The sequence below is a fragment of the Mauremys mutica genome, chromosome 2 (assembly GCF_020497125.1).
Source record: "Mauremys mutica isolate MM-2020 ecotype Southern chromosome 2, ASM2049712v1, whole genome shotgun sequence".
Lineage (NCBI taxonomy): Eukaryota > Metazoa > Chordata > Testudines > Geoemydidae > Mauremys > Mauremys mutica.
The window spans coordinates 14,629,750-14,647,998 of record NC_059073.1 but is presented as its reverse complement, the minus strand read 5'-3'; the positions used below and the strand labels follow the sequence as shown (position 1 = coordinate 14,647,998).

At 45.0% G+C, this 18,249-nt stretch overlaps 1 protein-coding gene across 4 annotated transcripts in view; it reads right to left on the bottom strand.

The window, feature by feature from the left end:
• The window catches only part of COL22A1 (collagen type XXII alpha 1 chain), a 333,573-nt gene that overhangs the window by 230,549 nt on the left and 84,775 nt on the right, over nucleotides 1-18,249 (bottom strand). Inside the window, exon 1 of one of the 4 annotated variants that reach the window (XM_045004660.1) lies at nucleotides 3,320-3,401. The exons of the other annotated variants lie outside the window; for them this stretch is intronic. Coding sequence (XP_044860595.1) covers nucleotides 3,320-3,386 — 67 coding nt within the window. The 5' untranslated portion in view covers nucleotides 3,387-3,401. Of the gene's footprint in view, nucleotides 1-3,319; nucleotides 3,402-18,249 lie in introns of those variants that run through there. 4 annotated transcript variants of the gene reach the window in all.

Here is an 18,249-nt window from a genome sequence, read left to right as displayed (position 1 = left end):
ATGGTTTCCTCTGAGGCAAAGTTCCTGGGTTTGGTCTCTGACTCCAGCCGAGGTGAAGTTAATACTCCCCTTCCTAACATACATTTGACTGTCAAGCACCAGGACCTTATCTCTCAGAACAACCTTTGAAGGGGCCAATGTGGTACTTGATTCAAACGAATAAAGAGGGAAGAAAAATAGGAGGCGAGAGAGAGAGAGGCAGAGGAGAGGTCATCCCCATGGAAACATAGCAGACTCTCGTATCGTTTACAGTGCTCTTTGCAGCATAGTTCCAAGATTCTGTAGCCTTTAATTAACTGGGAAGGTTACAAGCAGAGCTAGTTGAAGTGTTTGTTGCAAAAAAATTATTCGATGGAAGCTTAGCCTTTTTTCTATGTGCATAATTGTCCCAGCCAAACAGGCCAGAACTAATATCAACTGGTCAATTATTCTATTCTTATGACTGTCGTCTTCCTCACAAGGGACTGGGCTTTTCTCTTATAGGCAAAGGTGCTCTCTCAAAGTGCCGTACATTTCTCTTGCTGGACTCAAAACTTCCTGCCCTTCCAACATGCAATTCCCTTTTGATAACAATACTCAGCAGCACTTCTTTCTCCCTCTCTTAGTTGTGTGTATATCTGATTCTCAGTACAACATGACATCCTGCAGGGCTTCGTGTATTGATGTTTAAATACCAAAACAACAGGCTGTGAATAAAGCAGGTTAAGGCTAGACAGGAAATCTGACATCTTCCTCCCTTCCTTTCCCTTCAAACTCAAAAGCCCTCCCCTGACAGGGTAAATAAGACTCTCTAGGAATACACTACTTGTCCAAACCTTCACTACTTGCGGCAGGGCACGACCAAGTCCTTAGCCCTTCCTGGGCCACAGCCCTGTGTCCAGGGTCTGGGTGACCTTTCTCCCAAGCTGTAGCTAGCATTTGCCTCTCTTTCTCTCAGGGGCCACAAACATTCCTCCACCATCTGGCTGCAGGGATCTCAGAATGCTACCTCGAGGTGGCACCACTGAAGCACAGAGGAGCCAATGTCCAACCTCTCACATGGGTTCCATCCCTGAGGTCTTAAACTATGAAGAGCTAACAACTCCCACCACAAACATTGGCTTCTCTCTTCATTCCAGACTGCTTCCTGTGCTGGCTTCCTTCTTAGGAGCTCTTCCGGAGGCTTCTATAACTTAGAAGGCAGTATCTCATTGACACGCCACCCTTCAATGCCCCAGAGAACTTCAGCATTGACACACCTTCAGAATGGACAGACTGCAAACAATATGTTGCAAGATTTCACATTGCTACCAAGCTCCACAAAGAAACTGGAGATATACAGATATCTTTAATTTATGAGGAAACAAGCAGAGCATACCTTTAAATTTGATGACTTTACTGGAGACAGTCACAAAGATGACTATGAAAAGGTTCTGGCTATGTCTGATGTATAGTTTACACCTCAGAGAAATATGGTTTATGACAGCATTTTTAAACCATAGAATTCAAGGCCCAGGAGAGAATGTTGAATGTTTATAAGAGCTATGCATGGATTGGCTGAAAACTGATTTGAGGAATGCAAACAATGAAAATATCAGAGACAGGCTGGTTATTGGGGTAAGAGATAAAAACTTGCACAACAGTTCCAATGGAAAAGACACCTAATGCTACACACAACTGTTCAAATAGCAAAGCAGTCTGAGCTGGTGAGACAGCAAAACCAAGAGCAACTGGCCAAACCCGAAAAACAAGAAACTAGTTTAGAGGTAGTAAAGAAACCCAGCGTGGCCGTTAAATGTCATTATCATAAACCCCTGAGGCAAGGAGAGAAAATCCCAGGGTAAGAGGGACAAATTACAGCTTACATGCACAAGGTGTGGAAAAAGTCATATCCCAATAGATGATGCACATCCAGCAAGAGATACACTCTATAATAAATGCATGAAATATGGACATTTTGCTGCTGTTTGCTACAACAAAGCAGTCGGAAGTTGACTCATATTACAGACAATCAAGAGCCATTGTTTCTGGTATCTACCACTTGTGATGATAAAGAGCCTGTCTGCAGAGTGAAACTGAATATTCATGGAAAGACTATTGACTTTAAAATTGACTCTGGAGCTGATGTCACAGTCATCTGAGAAGGGACATACAATTATCTTTAGCCACTACCAATGCTGAAGTCACGTGACTAGCCCTGGAAGTATTCTGAACTGAGTGGGACAGTCCACCACAGAAAAAACTTATAAAGACAAAAGCTATGCTTTCAGAGTACATGTGATCAAAGGACCATGGACCAACAACAGTCTCTGCTGCAGTGTGGCAATCATGATGGGCCTAATGAGAAAGGTGTAAGAACTCAATGGAGGATTTGATGATATTGGATTTTTTAATACAACTCAATTTATGAGAGAATGCTGAACCATACAGTGAACAAACACCCCTATCAGAGAGACTTTGGAAGAGACAAGGTGCAGATGTCTGCGTATTCAGAAGACATCATTACTTGGTCACAGTGGTCTATTTTCCCAGGTATATAGAAATAATGTACTTGGATGACATAACATGTTGCAGTGTTATCAAGAAACTGAAGTGCAATTTTGCTCACTTCAGTATTCCAGAACAGCTAGTAATGGACAATGGATCATAATTCACTGCAGCAGAATTTAAATCATTCCAAACAAAATATGATTTTGATCCTATTACCAGCAGCCTACATTACTCACAAGCAAATGGAGAAGCTGAAAGAGCTTTACTGACAACAAAGGAAATCCTACAAATGAAAGAGCCACTCCTTACTCTTCTGAGTTACAGATCAACACCAATAGCAGCTACTGGATAGAGTCCAGCAAAACTCCTGATGAGAAGACAACTCAGAATCTTTTCCAAAGCTGAAACAATACTTCTATCTCCAAAGTTGCCAGACATCAACAGAGCAGTCAAACTGGATAAAAAGGCTAAGGAGTTTATGAACAGTTTTTACAAAACACAACACTCATAGATCTGTTGGAAATAGAATCTGATCACCATGTTCATGTCAAATCTGACGGAGAAAAAGGATGGACAACTTCGGCTGTCATGAACAAAAGAAATGCAGTGCTCCAATCACATGTAATCAAGACCAACAGTAGAGAGAGAGTTCAACAGAATACGTCAACATCTACAGTTTGTCCCTCAGAAAGAACAATCCACAGAGCAGAACAAGAAGACAACTCAAAGATCCCAAACTGATTACAGCCGGTCATGGCAACTAAAGATAAGCCAGATGACCAAATTGTTATGCATGTGGATCATGTCATTAGAAAACCAGTATGACACTTTCATACTGATTTGTACTAACCTTCAAAAACAGTGTGATAGTGTAAACATTGTAAATAACTTATCCGATGAAGTGGGTATTCACCCATGAAAGCTGATGCTCCAATACGTTTATTAGTCTATAAGGTGCCACAGGACTCTTTGCTGCTTTTACAGATCAAGACTAACATGGCTACCCCTCTGATACTTAAAGGGGGAAATGTAGTGGAATGCTAAACTGTATTACACTGTTTGGCCACCAGGGGGCGCTGTGCACAATATACCTTATTTAACTTATTTAAGTTAACTCTAGCCATACTGCAGGAGCTTTAAAGGATCTTACGATGAATACACTTGGTAGAGAACAGTGGCTCTTAGTCTGAAACTGGGGTTTGGGACCCCTCAGGCAGGGCTGGCTCCAGGCACCATCTTAGCAAGCAGGTGCTTGGGGCAGCCACTCCAGAGTGGGATGGCACGTTCAGGTATTCGGCGGCAATTCGGCGGAGGGTCCCTCACTCCTGCTTGCAGCGAAGGACCTCCAGCTGAATTGCTGCAGATCGTGATCGCGGCTTTTTTTTTTTTTTTGGCTGCTTGGGGCGGCAAAACCCCTGGAGCCGGCCCTGCCCTCAGAGGGTCATGAAGTGATTACATGGGGGGTTGTGAGCTGTCAACCTCCATCCCAAACCCTGCTTTACTTCCAGCATTTAGTGTTAAATATATTTAAAAGTGTATTTAATTTATAAGGGGGGGTCGCACTCAGAGGTTTGCTATGTGAAAGGGGTCGCCAGGACAAAATTTTTGAGAACCACTGTATAGAAGTACATGCAGCATGTCCCATCTGTCTCCATCCAAGATAAGAGCCCAAATGTTTAACAAAGAAAAAAAGTCTAGTTTTCACTTCTCAGCTGTAAAACAACTCAGGCTGGCACAAAAGCAGTGAGTACTCTCCACAGTTTAGCCAGCTTTAAATTACTGGGAACAGACAAATCATTATATTGACTGAGTCTCTAGCTATAAAAAACTAAGCCTGCAAGTTAACAGCCTGGCCACTTGCGTCCAAAAGAACGGAGTGCCAATCTGGCAGCACATCAGTCAGTGCCAGCTGGCATTCAAGTTGAAGTGCTATTTCCAGAGGTGGCATTAGAGGAAAGACAGAACAACAGCTGGTTTTCTGCAGCCTTTATTCAAGATCTGAGGCAAATGTGATCATTGTCATCAACAAACAAGAAATCCACTTGCAAATGTTGTTAATAAACACTAAATCAAACCTTGTATGAATGTCTCAATCCTTTATACAAACTCCTCGGAAATGCTCTGCAGAGTTGGGTGCCTAATACAGATGACAAGTGCCAGAAAGAAATAAAATCTGTACGGAAACAAACTTGGGTTGCTAAAGCTAAACTCCAAGTAGCTCTTAAATGTCCAAACAGAAAAGTCTGTAAAACAGAAGAATAGATGCATCTTATTTCAAAACCAGCCAACCCCTGCTACCCATCTACAAGGGAAACCAGTTTCCTAAAGTCATCTGCTCTGCTGCACTCTCCCTGGGCTTTTCAGATTCATACAGTTTAAAGCCCGAAAGGATCATTTGACCTCCTCTATTGAGAGAGGCCATTAAACTTCGCCCAGTTACCCCTGTATTGAGCTCAATAACTTGTGTTTTGACTAAAGCATTACTTTTGTTTGGCTAAAATAAAAATGTCTTCCAGAAAGGCATTCAGTATTGATCTGAAGACATTAAGAAATGGAGAATCCGCTAGTTCCTCTGGTAGATTGTTCCAAAGATTAAACAAACACGCTGTTAAAAATTTGTGCCTTACTTGCAATTTGAATTTGGCTGGCTTCAGTTTCCAGCCATTGGTTTCTTGCTTTGCCTTTTGCTGCTAAATTAAAGAGCCCTCAAGCCCCCAGCATTTTATCCCCATAAAGGAACGTATACACTGTAATCAAGTCAATCTTCTAGCTGATAAAATGAACAGATTAAGCTATATATAACTGCATTCAGCAGCTGTTTAAATGGGCCCACTTACCAAGCAATTGAGATTGCTCTGTACGACTGCCCTAGACTCGTTATCTGACAATCCGTGTGTCATCCACAAATTTTAACAGCAGTGATTTTTATATTTACTTCCACATAATTGGAGTAAATGCTGAAAAGCATCAGGACAAGACCCAATCCCTGCAGAGCCTCACGAGTAAAACCCCCATTGCATGAGGATTTCCCTACTCCTAACTACCTGTTGAGATATCAAGTATCAGAGGGGTAGCCGTGTTAGTCTGGTTCTGTAGAAGCAGCAAAGAATCCTGTGGCACCTTATAGACTAACAGACGTTTTGCAGCATGAGCTTTCGTGGGTGAATACCCACTTCTTCGGATGCAACTGTTGAGATATGTCAGTTATCCAGTTCTTAATCCACTTAACATGTGCTCTGTTGATATTGTATGGTGCTATTTTTTTTTTAGTCAGAATGCCATGATACTAAGACAACACCTAACAAAAGTCTATGCATATTACATCTGTACACTTACCTTTATCAAACAAACTTGTAATCTCCTTAAAGAATGAAATTATGCTTGTTTGAGATGACCTATTTTTCATTAAACGATGTCGGCTAGCATTAATTTTATTCCTGTCCTTTAATTCTTTATTAATTGAATTCCATATCAGTTTTTTTCATTTTTTCCGCTGGGATTAATGTTAGCTAACTAGCTTATAGTTACTCAGGTCATCCTGCTTGCCATTTCTGAATATTGCACAACGTTAGCACCTTCCTGTCTTCCCCAGTATTCCAAGATTTATGAAAAAGTAACATCAGCGAGCCAGCTCTTTTAGGACTCTTGGATACAATTTATTCAGGGTGCTAAAGATGACTGCCTGCTTTCTTAGGATGGTTGAAGAACCTCTCTTGGTAGCTGCTTGTTTCATACTGCAAGGACTGCCATCAGGTATTTCCCTGTAGCTTTCTCTTCTAGTCCTCCAGAGACAGGTTCCTCCAGAGTCGATTCATCAACCATGTGATAATGTTTGATACTTTTACTTGGGTTTAATGCCTCCTGGTTCTCTTTCTTCTCTTGGTCACAAATCTCCAAATCATTCAGAACCATTTTTGGCTTATCCATCAATGATATCCCATGTGGTCCTGATACAACCCTAAGCCAGCACTCTATTCAGAGTCCGCTAGGGGGCCCCTCTGGACTGCTGCAGGGGCGCAAAATTGACAGGGTACAAGAATACCCCATCCATGCCTATGCCTTTCCACCCCCTCTCTCTATGTTCCCCATCCTAGAATGCCCTCTGCAACGGAGGGGTTCCTGGCATAGAAGACCCTTGCAACAGTGTATTCCCCAAGCAAGTGCAAAAGGGAAATAATGAGGAAATATAGGGAAAATGATGAGTCTGGCCCTGTTTGCTGGTTATTCAGCCTAGCAGATAAATGGCTGTTGTACTTCTGTGGAGAAGCACTCAGTGAATTTAAAATTCTGTAGCACGTTGGGTGTCCCCAGTGCCTATGGATGTTGTGTACGCTGAATTTCTCTCAAAAATGATCTGATCTCTATATATGCCTATTAGCATCATTATTAATAATTATAATAAAGGAGGGTAAATCACAAGAGTGGGAGTACAGAAAAGATAATTCTTGTATAAAGTACATGCTTGCTCATACTCAAGTCTATGGATAATTGAAAACAGACACAACCCCCCAACCCCCAAAGAAACCATGAAGGGTACGTGTAATGCTAGCTCAAGAACTTCTTATCATGCTTATTTTATAAACAGTCACTCACGGGTCCTTAATAGCTGACCAGCAATTTAGCAAAATAAAACAAATTCATAGGCCACGTTTCAACCCTGCCTAAGTGGCTCTTCACAGGCAACCTGGAACGATGCCCATGAATAACTTTCCATCCAAGCTTTTCTCAGCGGACTTGTGGTCTGCAAGACTGTTCCCACTGCTCTTGGTGGTCTTAGAAAGGATTTTTGCCAGCAGGAACTCCAAACACCTTCCCTCCTTCTTCTAGAAAGTTCTCTTTGCAGTCCAAGTTTCTGGCCAATCAGTGCTGCCACCCTGCTTTCCCACAGCAGAATCGAAGCTATACACCACCCTCTCATAGCAATGTCCATAGGCCAATTCTTCCATCACCTGAAAGATGCCCTGAGAAAAGGACTGGAATAGTAGCTCTGATATCTGAGGAACCCTTTATATGTTGCCCAGGAGATAAGTCCATTATAGTCAACAAAACTGTGATATCATCTGTCTTTCAGAAGTCTACTTCAAGGAATGGTGTAATATGTTGGCGGCTAATAGAATTTAGGATCCAGATGTAAATGGGGTTTATATTTCTCCCATACTATAACAACTCTGGATATTCTTATTGCTCATATAAATGTGAAATCCTGTTTTTATATCCTGCTAAACAGAACCTTTAATCTAGCAAATTGAAAACGTAGTAAGATGCACTGGCACCTAGACAAACCCAGATTACCAATAAGGTACCTTTTTTTTTTAAGAGTGCGGGTAAATAACCAGTTGAACAGCTTACCTAGGGACATGATGGACTCTCCATCCCTTGCCATCTTTAAATCAATATTGGAAGTCTTTCTAAAGGGTCTCTGTGAGGGGGTGTACCAGGCCCTTTGAAGCCCACTTCTGGAGGCCTCGTAGTCCTACCACACACCGCCCCAGAAAAGAAGCAGTGAAGGTGGGTCCTCCAGGCCAGCCTAGAAAGGCTGCATGGAAGCAGCCAATCAGAGCACAGCAGGCTCAGCTAAAAAGAGCTGGGGGGCCTCAGCAGGTCAGTTCCTCGTTGGGACCAGAAGGGTGAGGAAGGGCTGGAAGATGGAGAAACTCTGCATGCAAGGATGCCCGCGAGTGACCCTGCTCAAACAGGGAACAGACAAGAGAACCCAAGGACTGTTCCTTAAATTAATGGGTGAAGGTGAAGGGACCAAGTGGGAAGTAGCCCAGGGAATGAAGCAGCAACTATTAAGGGAAGCAGTACATGGCTTCTGTTTATAGGGACCCTGGGTTAGGACCTAGAGTAGTGGGCAGGCCCAGGTTTCCCCCACCCCACTGGCCAGTGGGGAAGTGGCGTAAGACCCAAAGAGGGGATAACACTCTTTATTAGAAGCCTAAGAAAAGGGACTAGATTAATGGGGCCAACAGGGGCTGAAGTGAGAAGGCACCCGTAGGAAAGAGGAGCTGAGTCCAGCTTGAGCCAGGGAATTGGAAGACATTTGTTTGTTTGTGTCTTGGACTTGAGTACCCTGGAAGGGCTTTGTCCATTTCAGACTGTGACTTGGCTGGAAGCCTGAGCCACTGAAGACCTGCCCAGCCAGGATAACAGCCAACGGGGCACTGGAAGCAGAGAAAAAGAGTGCATGGTTGCACCCAGCCGACAGGAGGTGCTTACAAGAGGTAAGTGCACCCCTCAGTCTGCTATAGCTCAACCCATAGTTATGGGCTTGATCCAGGGAATCCTCAGTGAAATTCTATAACGAGTGTTATTGCGTGAGGTCAGACTGGACGATCATAATGGTCTTTCTGCCTTAAATTATATTATTCCAGTTCTACTCTCTAAGTGCGGGTTACTGAAAGATGCTCCTCCTCCAGGCTGCCAGTCAAAGCAGCCATTTTTTAAACAACCTTTCCGAACAGAAGGCATTCTGTTGGGACATTTGGTTAAGATGGGGGTTTGTGTCTATTGCAATGATACTTGATTGTGCTGGGGATAGCAAAGTGCCCCTCAGTGCTTTCCACTGAGAAATCCCAATTGCCAACACTCCATCCCGTTGTCCTCAGGACTCTTTGAAACCGTTTCCTGTTTTTGTTTCTTTCCTTTCAAGAATAAGTAAGCCCTCAGCTGCTAATAACTCCTTCGCGGATTTGTGTGTAATGAATGTTGAACATGTGTAGCTGTCAAGTTTTACAAGAATAAAGCAGGGAGGTTAGAGGAGAAATACAAAGGAGATTAGGGTAAGGGATATTTTATTGCCGATGGATTTTGTTTTGTTGAGGAGTCCTAGGATTTCAGAATTCTGGTGGCCTCCAATAGTATTGCTACAATTACAGTGAGAGTTAGCATTGTAACTGTTAGCCCCATTTCCCTCCCCGCTGCGAGGAGCCCCCATATCCTTCTTGGACATCTGAGGATCCCACGTTATCATAGACTTTAAGGCCAGAAGGAACCATCATAATCATCTATTCCAGTGCTTCTCAACTTATGGCCCAATCAGCACACAGCTGTGGCCCATGTGACATCCTCACGTAGTATATCTAGTGTGTGGATGTGGCCCATATAAAGCACATAGAGCTGCTTACGCAGCCCACAATAGTAAATAGGTTGGGAACCACTGATCTAGTCTGACCTTCTCCACAGAACCTCGCCCGTCCATTCCTGTAATAGACCCACAACCTCTGGCTGAGTTAGCAAAGTCCTCAATAATGATTTAAAGATGTCAAGTTTCAGAGAATCCACCATTTACTCCACTTTAAACCTGCAAGTGACTCCTTGCCCCATGTTGCAGAGGAATGTGAAAACCAGCCAGGGGTCTCTGCCAATCTAGGGTGACCAGACAGCAAGTGTGAAAAATCGGGACAGGGGATGGGGGTTAATAGGAGCCTATATAAGAAAAAGACCCAAAAAATCAGGACTGTCCCTATAAAATCGAGACATCTGGTCACCCTACCACCAATTTTTTTTTAATCTGACCTGAGAGTATATTTTTTCTCAATCCCAAATATGGAGGTCAGTTGGTCATTTCCCCCAGATTTGGTTCTTCCTTCTGCAGTGATCTACCTCTCCTGTATATCAGCCACCACCACTCTTGCCTAGGGATAGGTAAACTCAGTGTGACAAATTTAGACCTTACTCATCAATTGTTTCTCCTCAAGATACTTGAGAGGCAAGACTGTTGTTTGTTTGTGATGTATCAAAACATGAGCTGTGGGATGCTACCTATTTTTATTTTATTTCCTATTAGTTCTGGAAGCAAAGCAAGTATTACTTTCAAATAAGTATGTTTATCGCTGGCATAGCACAAGGTTTCACTTGATGGTAGTTAAAATTGTTTGTTTATTTATTTAATGTTCCCTTGTAAACCACAGATGTACATTAAGAGGGAAGAGTTTTATGAGAATGAAAACTTAAAAAACAACAACCCAACTTCACAGGTTTCATGAGGTCCGGAACGCTGCCAGGTTCTCAGAGGAACTCTCTCCTGGCCCCATCAGCACTGCTCCTTGATCATTCCAAGTGGTTGCTGGGCAGCAATGCCAGATGTTTCATGTACTGTTTAAATCTCTGGCTGGCTGACCCTGCACGCTGTCTCCAATAGGCAGTGCTACCTTTATCATCTTCTCTCCTTAAATTTTGAATCTTCAGTCTAAAATATAAACTTTTTTTATTCCTCTTTTTAAAAGACTTCTTTAAGCCACCACCTCCCTGCTCTCCCTATGTATTACACATACACACACAATCTATTTCCTGCAAAGTTAATTTTCTGCAGTGTTCCCTAGCAGAAAGAGACGATATTTCAAGTGAAATACCGCCTTGAAAACAAATTAATAGAAAAGACACTTATACCTTTCACTTTAATTATAGTGGTGGCACTGACAGAGTAACAATACAATAATTGCTTCAAACAAGAGTGGTATAATTCCTAGAAGGAGATATGACAGAGTATTATAGGACTTAGATCATTCCCTCCCTGCAGCTTTAGTAGACAAGGCAGTTCTCATTTTCTTTCTGAAATCTCTCTGTGCAGTGCTACTGAGCCATGTACACAATCTGAATCCAACCCCAGTAGGAAAAAGAACCGCTGCTAAGAATGATAGCCCAGAGGGGATCTCCCTGCTTCTCCTCCAATAGTGCAGAATATGGTGCTCCGATACTGAGGTAATGGGTCTGGTAAAAAACTGGATAAAATAGCATAGGAAGGTGTGCAGGGGGCACAATAAATCTTCCCCCTTGTACACCCCATGCAGCGGACAAACGCAATCACTTGCACTCCCAAGCACTCCACCCACCCTCCAAAGGGTGAGAAGAGGAGGTGCAGCCTGGACCCCGCCCTGTCTTGTCCATCCCTCAAGGCAGCAAATCTGCCCAAACCTGGAGGGCAGCATCCTACATTATCGTAGGGGATGGTGCTGCGAGAATGCACCCCACAAGCTCCTGTGACCTCCAGGAGGAATTGTACCACCCTCCCCTCTGCGGCCAGTAGAAGGGACAACGTTGTCAGCACTATTACCAGGAAGTAGGGTGACCAGATAGCAAGTGTGAAAAATCGGGACAGGGGGTGGGGGGTAATAGGGGCCCATATAAAAAAAAGACCCAAATATCGGGAATGTCCTAATAAAATCGGGACATCTGGTCACCCTACCAGGAAGTGTGACTGGAAGTGGGTGGGTGCAGCCAGAGCCTTTGTACTCTGACTGTCATGTTTCAACCCAGAGGGGGAGCCAAGTGATTCCTATGTCAGGGGTTAGGGCCTCCGGCACAGTCTCCAGGCAACCTAATGAGCACAGCTGGCCTGTAGTGGGGGCTGCCTGATGGGTGGGAAGAGTCAGCAACCTGACAGCAGCAGCAGCGACTGTCTGGCTGCTTAAAGCATTGACTCATGGCTGCGATAGTTCTTGCTTGTTCCTACCCTGAGGGCTGGTCTACGCTTACAAGGGTGCATCAGCGCTGTAGTGAAAACGCTCTCTGCAGACAGCTCTCCTCTCAGCATGGTTAATCCACCTCCCCAGGGGGCAGTAGTTGTGTCGATGGGAGAAACTCTCCCACTGACGTAGCACTATCTACACCAGTATCACTATGTTGCTTGAGGGGTGGATTTTTCTTACTGCTGTACTGTCTGTAGGATAGACCAGATCTTAGGCTCGGCTCAGCCTTGCCCTCGCCTTGCCTTACTCCAAGGTACTTGGCTCTGGCCCTCTGCTCCAAATCATGACTTCTGACTCCAGCTCTGACCCTGGGCTCCAACCACTAGGTCTGACTCCTGCTCCAACCACTAGGCATGAACGTCACTATCCTGGTGTCTGACAGGTACATTGTCCAGAGGTAAAGATCATAAAGCGCTTTAGCATCCACCTAAGTTAAAGGTGTTATACAATCATACTGTTTCAAAGTTATTGTCTTACAACTGCATTAATTCAAAAGGGAATGAGGAACAGGCTTATCCACAGTACCAGGAAATATTGTGTGTACATGTAAGTAGGGAGCTTCTTAATCTAGACTATAAACCCTGCTCTGCCTCCCATGCCCCCCCCATAGTGATTTAATTCACTCTTCTCCTCCCCTCCCCCACCAGCACACACCAGAGAAAAAAATTGTCTTCCCAGCTGAAGGGAGCTCTGTGCCCCATACAAGTGTTAAGTTATTCATTAAAGTTTCTCTCTCCTCCTTTTATGAGGGTCCCTCTGTATTTATTTTGCTTTCTGCCTGCTCTGCGGTCCATTTGTCTTGCAGCGGGGTCTCTCCCTTGCTGGAAGGCTCACACTCCAAGCAGTACAATCTAAGGGAGGCTTACACAAACAGTGCTGACACCAACACACTGCTCAGATCAGACACCCAACATGAAACAGCACCCCACAGCTCCTGACTCGGTCCTCTGCTTTAACCACTGGCCCATGCTTCCTTTCTTCATTAAAAGCCACCAATGAACCTTCTGAATTCCAAAGCCATCTTGGCAGAGATCCAATCCCTTCTCTTACCTAGAGCATATTTATTTTATATTGTACCCACCCATCCTGACACACAAGCTACAGCCCCTTTGGGTTGCTGAGACTTGTCAAGAGGGTTGGTGTATTTAGCCCAGTTTAAGTGAGCAGTGTCCAGAATTAATTTGCACATGAAGCCGCAGGAATAAATAGCACAACTGGAGCAGGGAATGCAGCACAAGGCCTCTGTGCTTCCAGGCTAATTTGCTTGTGTCTGCCTCTATGTGAACACACTGCTTGTGTGCAGTAGGGTGACCAGACAGCAAGTGTGAAAAATCGGGATGGGGGGTATTAGGAGCCTATATAAGAAAAAGACCCAAATATCAGGACTGTCCCTATAAAATTGGGACATCTGGTCACCCTAGTGTGCAGGGAGCTCGGAGGCAAACAGAGCAGGTTTAAAGAAAGGCAATTAGCAGCAGAGCTTTCAGACAGGGATTGCTGTGCTGGGTCTGAGGCTTCTGTCTCGAAGGTTTTCCCTCCCTTGGGAATGAAGGAAGGTGGTAACTGGTTAAGTGGGTTCAGTCTCAGAACTGCAGGGTTTCCCTGAGTGGCTAACCATTGCCTCAGCGGCCAGCCCAACATGTAAGTGGCTTCATGCTGCTGTGAAATAGTCACTGGATGACCCAATGCACTGGGTCTGGGCACATCCTTCAGGGGCTGGCAGCCACCACACTATACCCTTTCTAGGCAGCTCACCTGTGTGCATAGCTGAGGCACAGCACTCTGCTTGGAAGGGCTTGCTTGATATATTCTCAGCGGGATAGGTCAGCAATCCAGCATCCTAGACAAAGCCAGACCCTTATCCCGAGGACTCTGGGCTGCATTGCAGCTGATCTGGGTACAAAGTTCACAGAAATACTTGTTATTTATGTGTTGCCTTTGAAAGTGGATCCAGGCAGATCTGCGGCTCCGGGCGCCAAAGGCTTCAGCAGTGCATGCAAGGCCACTGGAGTCCAAATTCAGTCAGAGAGCACAGATGGTGCTACCACAAAAAATTACATAGCATAAAAGAATGGGAGAGGTGGGTGGAAATGAGGCTACAGCTGACCAATTCAACATATCCTCTTGGGTAGATGGCAAAAGCCTCCAAGGAATCAGTATCGAGTGTACAGAACATCAACTGCTGCAGTATTGCCCTCTCCAAGCATTCAAAAATTATGAATTCTGCCTCCCAAAATCATGAAATTTTACAAAATACTTGTTGGTGTCCATTTGTTTATCTTCTGACTTTTGAACCTTTAGAGTTCGCCTTTTCAAGCTTTTCTCCACAGCCATAAGGGCTAGAGATTTTCATTTGTGTAAAAAATGAACAAAACAGTAAACAGAGAGTGTCACATAATCACATGACTCCAGAAGCGGTGGATTATATATAATTAAACATGCAATTCAACAGCAATCTGGCCTGGTGGATTTCACTGAATCCTGGAAACATCCCTTCTGTGTTCTTGACCAAACCTTTTTACAGCCAAAGCAGGGCGAGGCCCTGAAGAATCGACACCCTGTGGATTTGCCCCATGTACTGTGAGAAAGGGCACTCTGTGAATGTTTCCTTAGTTCTGTGCAATGTATTGGGCCAGGCTGGCAGTGTCCCCAAAAGGTTCTAGTTCCTAATGCTAGAGTTTAGCTGAACTCATCAGTTCTGGTTTGCATGTAAACCTTCTCTTTGGATATGTATGAGGTTTGCACTCCTGGACTTTTGCTCTGAATTTCATAAAACTGACAGGGAGGAACCACTCTCCTGACCCTAGTGGATGGAGTTAGGCAAGCCCTGAGTTGGAAGCAGAGGGGTGGAACAGAAAGTATAAGAGGCGGGGCCCCTAGCTCAGTTAGGGAAGGAGTCAGATGTCTCTGCCTTGCTGCCAGCCCCTGAGCCAGCGACTGAGCTGTGCCAACCCCTGTCCCTGGAGGAGGACTCTGAGGGAGGGGTGCTGCCAGACAAGTACCCCAAGGCACTGCTGGGACGGCTGCCAGATGAGAACCCTGAAGAGACTTTGTGAGCAATGCAGTCCTATGTAGGGGTAGAAAGTAGCTCAAGGAAACCAAACATGACTCTGGTTATGTGGCCAGAGAGTGAGTCGGTGTGTTTTGGTGGGATTCCTGCTCACCCAGTGGCAAGACCCTCTGCCACCCTTAGGGTCCTGGGCTGCGACCTGGTGGAGTATGGTGGGCTTGGGTCCCTCTACCTCACCTGCTGCTGACCCCAGCTCTGGGGTGGCAGCCTACTCACCCTAGGCCTGAAGGCCTGTGCTTTGTGTGTTTGTGATCTGCCCAAGCCAGGAGGCTGGGCGAGAGACTGCTCCCCGCTCTGCCTGCAATGGGACAGGGCCCCTGACTGTGTTTGCTGTCTGCTCTAGCCTGAACACTGTAGCCAAAGAATGTGCATTGCTCTACCCTGTCCAGAGATTCAGGCAGAGCTGGATTTAGGGGTAGGCGACCCAGGGGACGGCCTGCAATGCCATGCTTGGGGGGTGCCAGGCTCAGGGTGCTGTTTTTGTTGATAGTAACAAGAGAGAAAATAGATTGAAGTAAAATGCTTTAGGAATTCTGTATGGACATCGTGACCACTACTACTTTGATAAAAAGCTGCCTAGATTGCATTGTGGCCTACAGAGACAACGGGTTTGAAGATGCCAATCACTGTTGGCAAAGAAATGGTGGAAAACTTAGGAGTGGAGCTTGTCTTCAAGGAAACACTTATTCATCAGAAGAAGAGACAGTTTGGTTACCAGGGCAGAGATGAAGTGATGGAAACCTCAGAAGAAAAATTCAGGAGGGAATTTTTTTGCTCACTCATTAACACTACTCAAGTATCCACTGAAGAAAAATTTGGACAAATGAAACACCACAAATAGATCTGTGGAGTTGTGTGTGACCTTAGTAAGCTGCTGGCGGACAGGAAAACACTCTTGAACAATTATACAGACCTTCACCGGATGCTGACACATGGGGAATGTTTGGATGTCAATGATAAAGACCTCTATGCTGAATTGGACAAAATCCATCACATTTTGCCACATGGGAAGCACGCTCCGCTGTGCTTCAGTTCGTGAGGGCAAAGGCGACCGTTTGAACTGAAGGACTAGGGTTAACATTCTAAGGCTGTCACCTACTGTGACACTATTTAATAGTGGTCCACCCAACGTCGGTGCACAGTTCAATTTCTTGATGTTAGAACATTTCCGTTATTCTTAAAATTAAAGAGATTCTATAAACTTAGAGGAAACTTTTTCCCCCCTTATGTATGGCATGAATAACTACAGATTTACAGATCCTAGTTGTTCCTTGCCTGGGGCGCCATTTGGTCTAGGTCTGGCCCTGGGGTCAGGGCTGTAGATTGTTGCCTGCCTCAGCCAGGAGGCTGGGCCATAGATTGTGTGCCGCTTTGCCCTGCCCAGAGGGTCGGAGCCCCCTAGCCTGCTAATTCCTGCCCCCCTTACTGTGTGACGTAGTGAGAGAGAATGGCCTCCCTCCGAGCCTGATGGGGACGGATTGCCACAGAACCAGTACATGTAGCCCACACACCTCCTGGGTGTGCTGTTCTGTCCCCTCTAGTTGCAGGCAGAGAGAGAGAGAGAAATACATATAAATGAGTCTGCTTTATAGCCTTAGCTAAGAGCCAGTTGGCTTTTAGCACATGCTGTAGAGGCTCATGTACTAGGCTCCAGGGGCCCCAGGTTCGATTCCACCCGCTGATGATAGGGGCCTTTCAGCGTTACGCTCAGTCAATATTGGAGATTTTCACCTGGTTTCATATTGAAACCATAAAATCGCTTTGTATGCCTAGGCACCCCAGTCACAAAGCATGATCCCAGCATGCTATGCATGGTACAGCCCCAGAACAAAGAGTCTCTGCCCTGAGAAGCTTACACATCCTCTTGAAGACTATTTGATTGAAGAGCAGGGGACACGACCCTGAGCTGATGGCCAGACCGCTAGAGTATATTAACTTCTCTGACACACTGATTCAGTGAGTAGTGTGAAATATTTGTTCAGCTACCCAAAACAATGCAGAGTCTGGTTCATGTGATCAACAGAAACTAACCCTGCAGGTTGTTTAGGACTAGTCTTCACACCTCAACTTGTTAGAAGTGCTACTCAACTTCTCACTACTGTTGAGTCTGAACTTTTTATGAGTTTAAACTTAACCCAGACTTGATGTCTCTATTTGAAACTTTTAATTAAAGCTCTGACCTGCGAACTACTCATGACACCCCCCTCCCCTTAAGTAGCCATTTCCCCCTTTGTCTTTTCTAATTTACATTTTAACCTGTTTTATCCTGTAGAATCTTGATTGATTATGCATGACCATTATGATCTGTTAATCACTTTGTTTACTTTTGTGTATAAATATTGATGCTTACCCCTAATAAACTTGCCACACTTACTCCGAAGGCTTTTAAGCTAAGGATAGTGTGAGCCCGTTGATTAACGAAGTGTTGTCTGGTCTCTGACAGATTTGTGAGCCCCATACCAACTCCGCACGAACTCGGGTGCTGGAGAGGTAAGGACTTGCTTTTTTACCTAACAATTTGGGGGCTCGTCCGGGATATCCTTCTGGTGCGGTGCCTCTGTCCAGTGGCCAGACCACTCATATACGAATTGGCAGGCGCCACGGGAGATTTCTCCCAGCCAATTCAATATTGAGGGGTCGTGTACTGGACAGCAGGATAAACGCCAGTTGGAGGGCTCCTGTCAGACACCATGGGTCAAGGGACTAGCGTGCCTCTTGAGAGTCCGCTGGGGATTGTAAATAAGTTATGGAACGAAGGGAAACTCCCAGTACAGACAGGAATGTCTAGGAGGAAGTTGTACACACTGTGTGTAAGGAATTGGACTGGGTATACCGCGGTATTGGCCGACCCGGAGATGAGGTGGCCTTCGTATGGCTCTTTCGAACAGGCTGCCTTAAGAGGAGTAAGGAGCCAGATTGAAAAAGACCATCCGGGACAGTTATGTTACTGGTTTTGTTGGGACACAGCAGCAGAGCTGTGGAAATCTTTAAAAATTATGGCAGTCAGGTATTCTCCCGAGAGTGAATCCCCTCCATGTTATTTCGATGAAGAGTATAAACCACGGCGTGTTTTGACTCGTCAGTTGGTCCCCACTGCACCTGCCCCTATTCCTCCGCAGGGGGACTCTCTCCAGAGCGCAGAGGGGAATCTGCAGGACTCCAGATCGGAATCTCTGCAGAGGGATAAGGAGGAAATGGAAGGGCACACCTCGGGAGGAGTAATTACTAGGCAAAAGATCA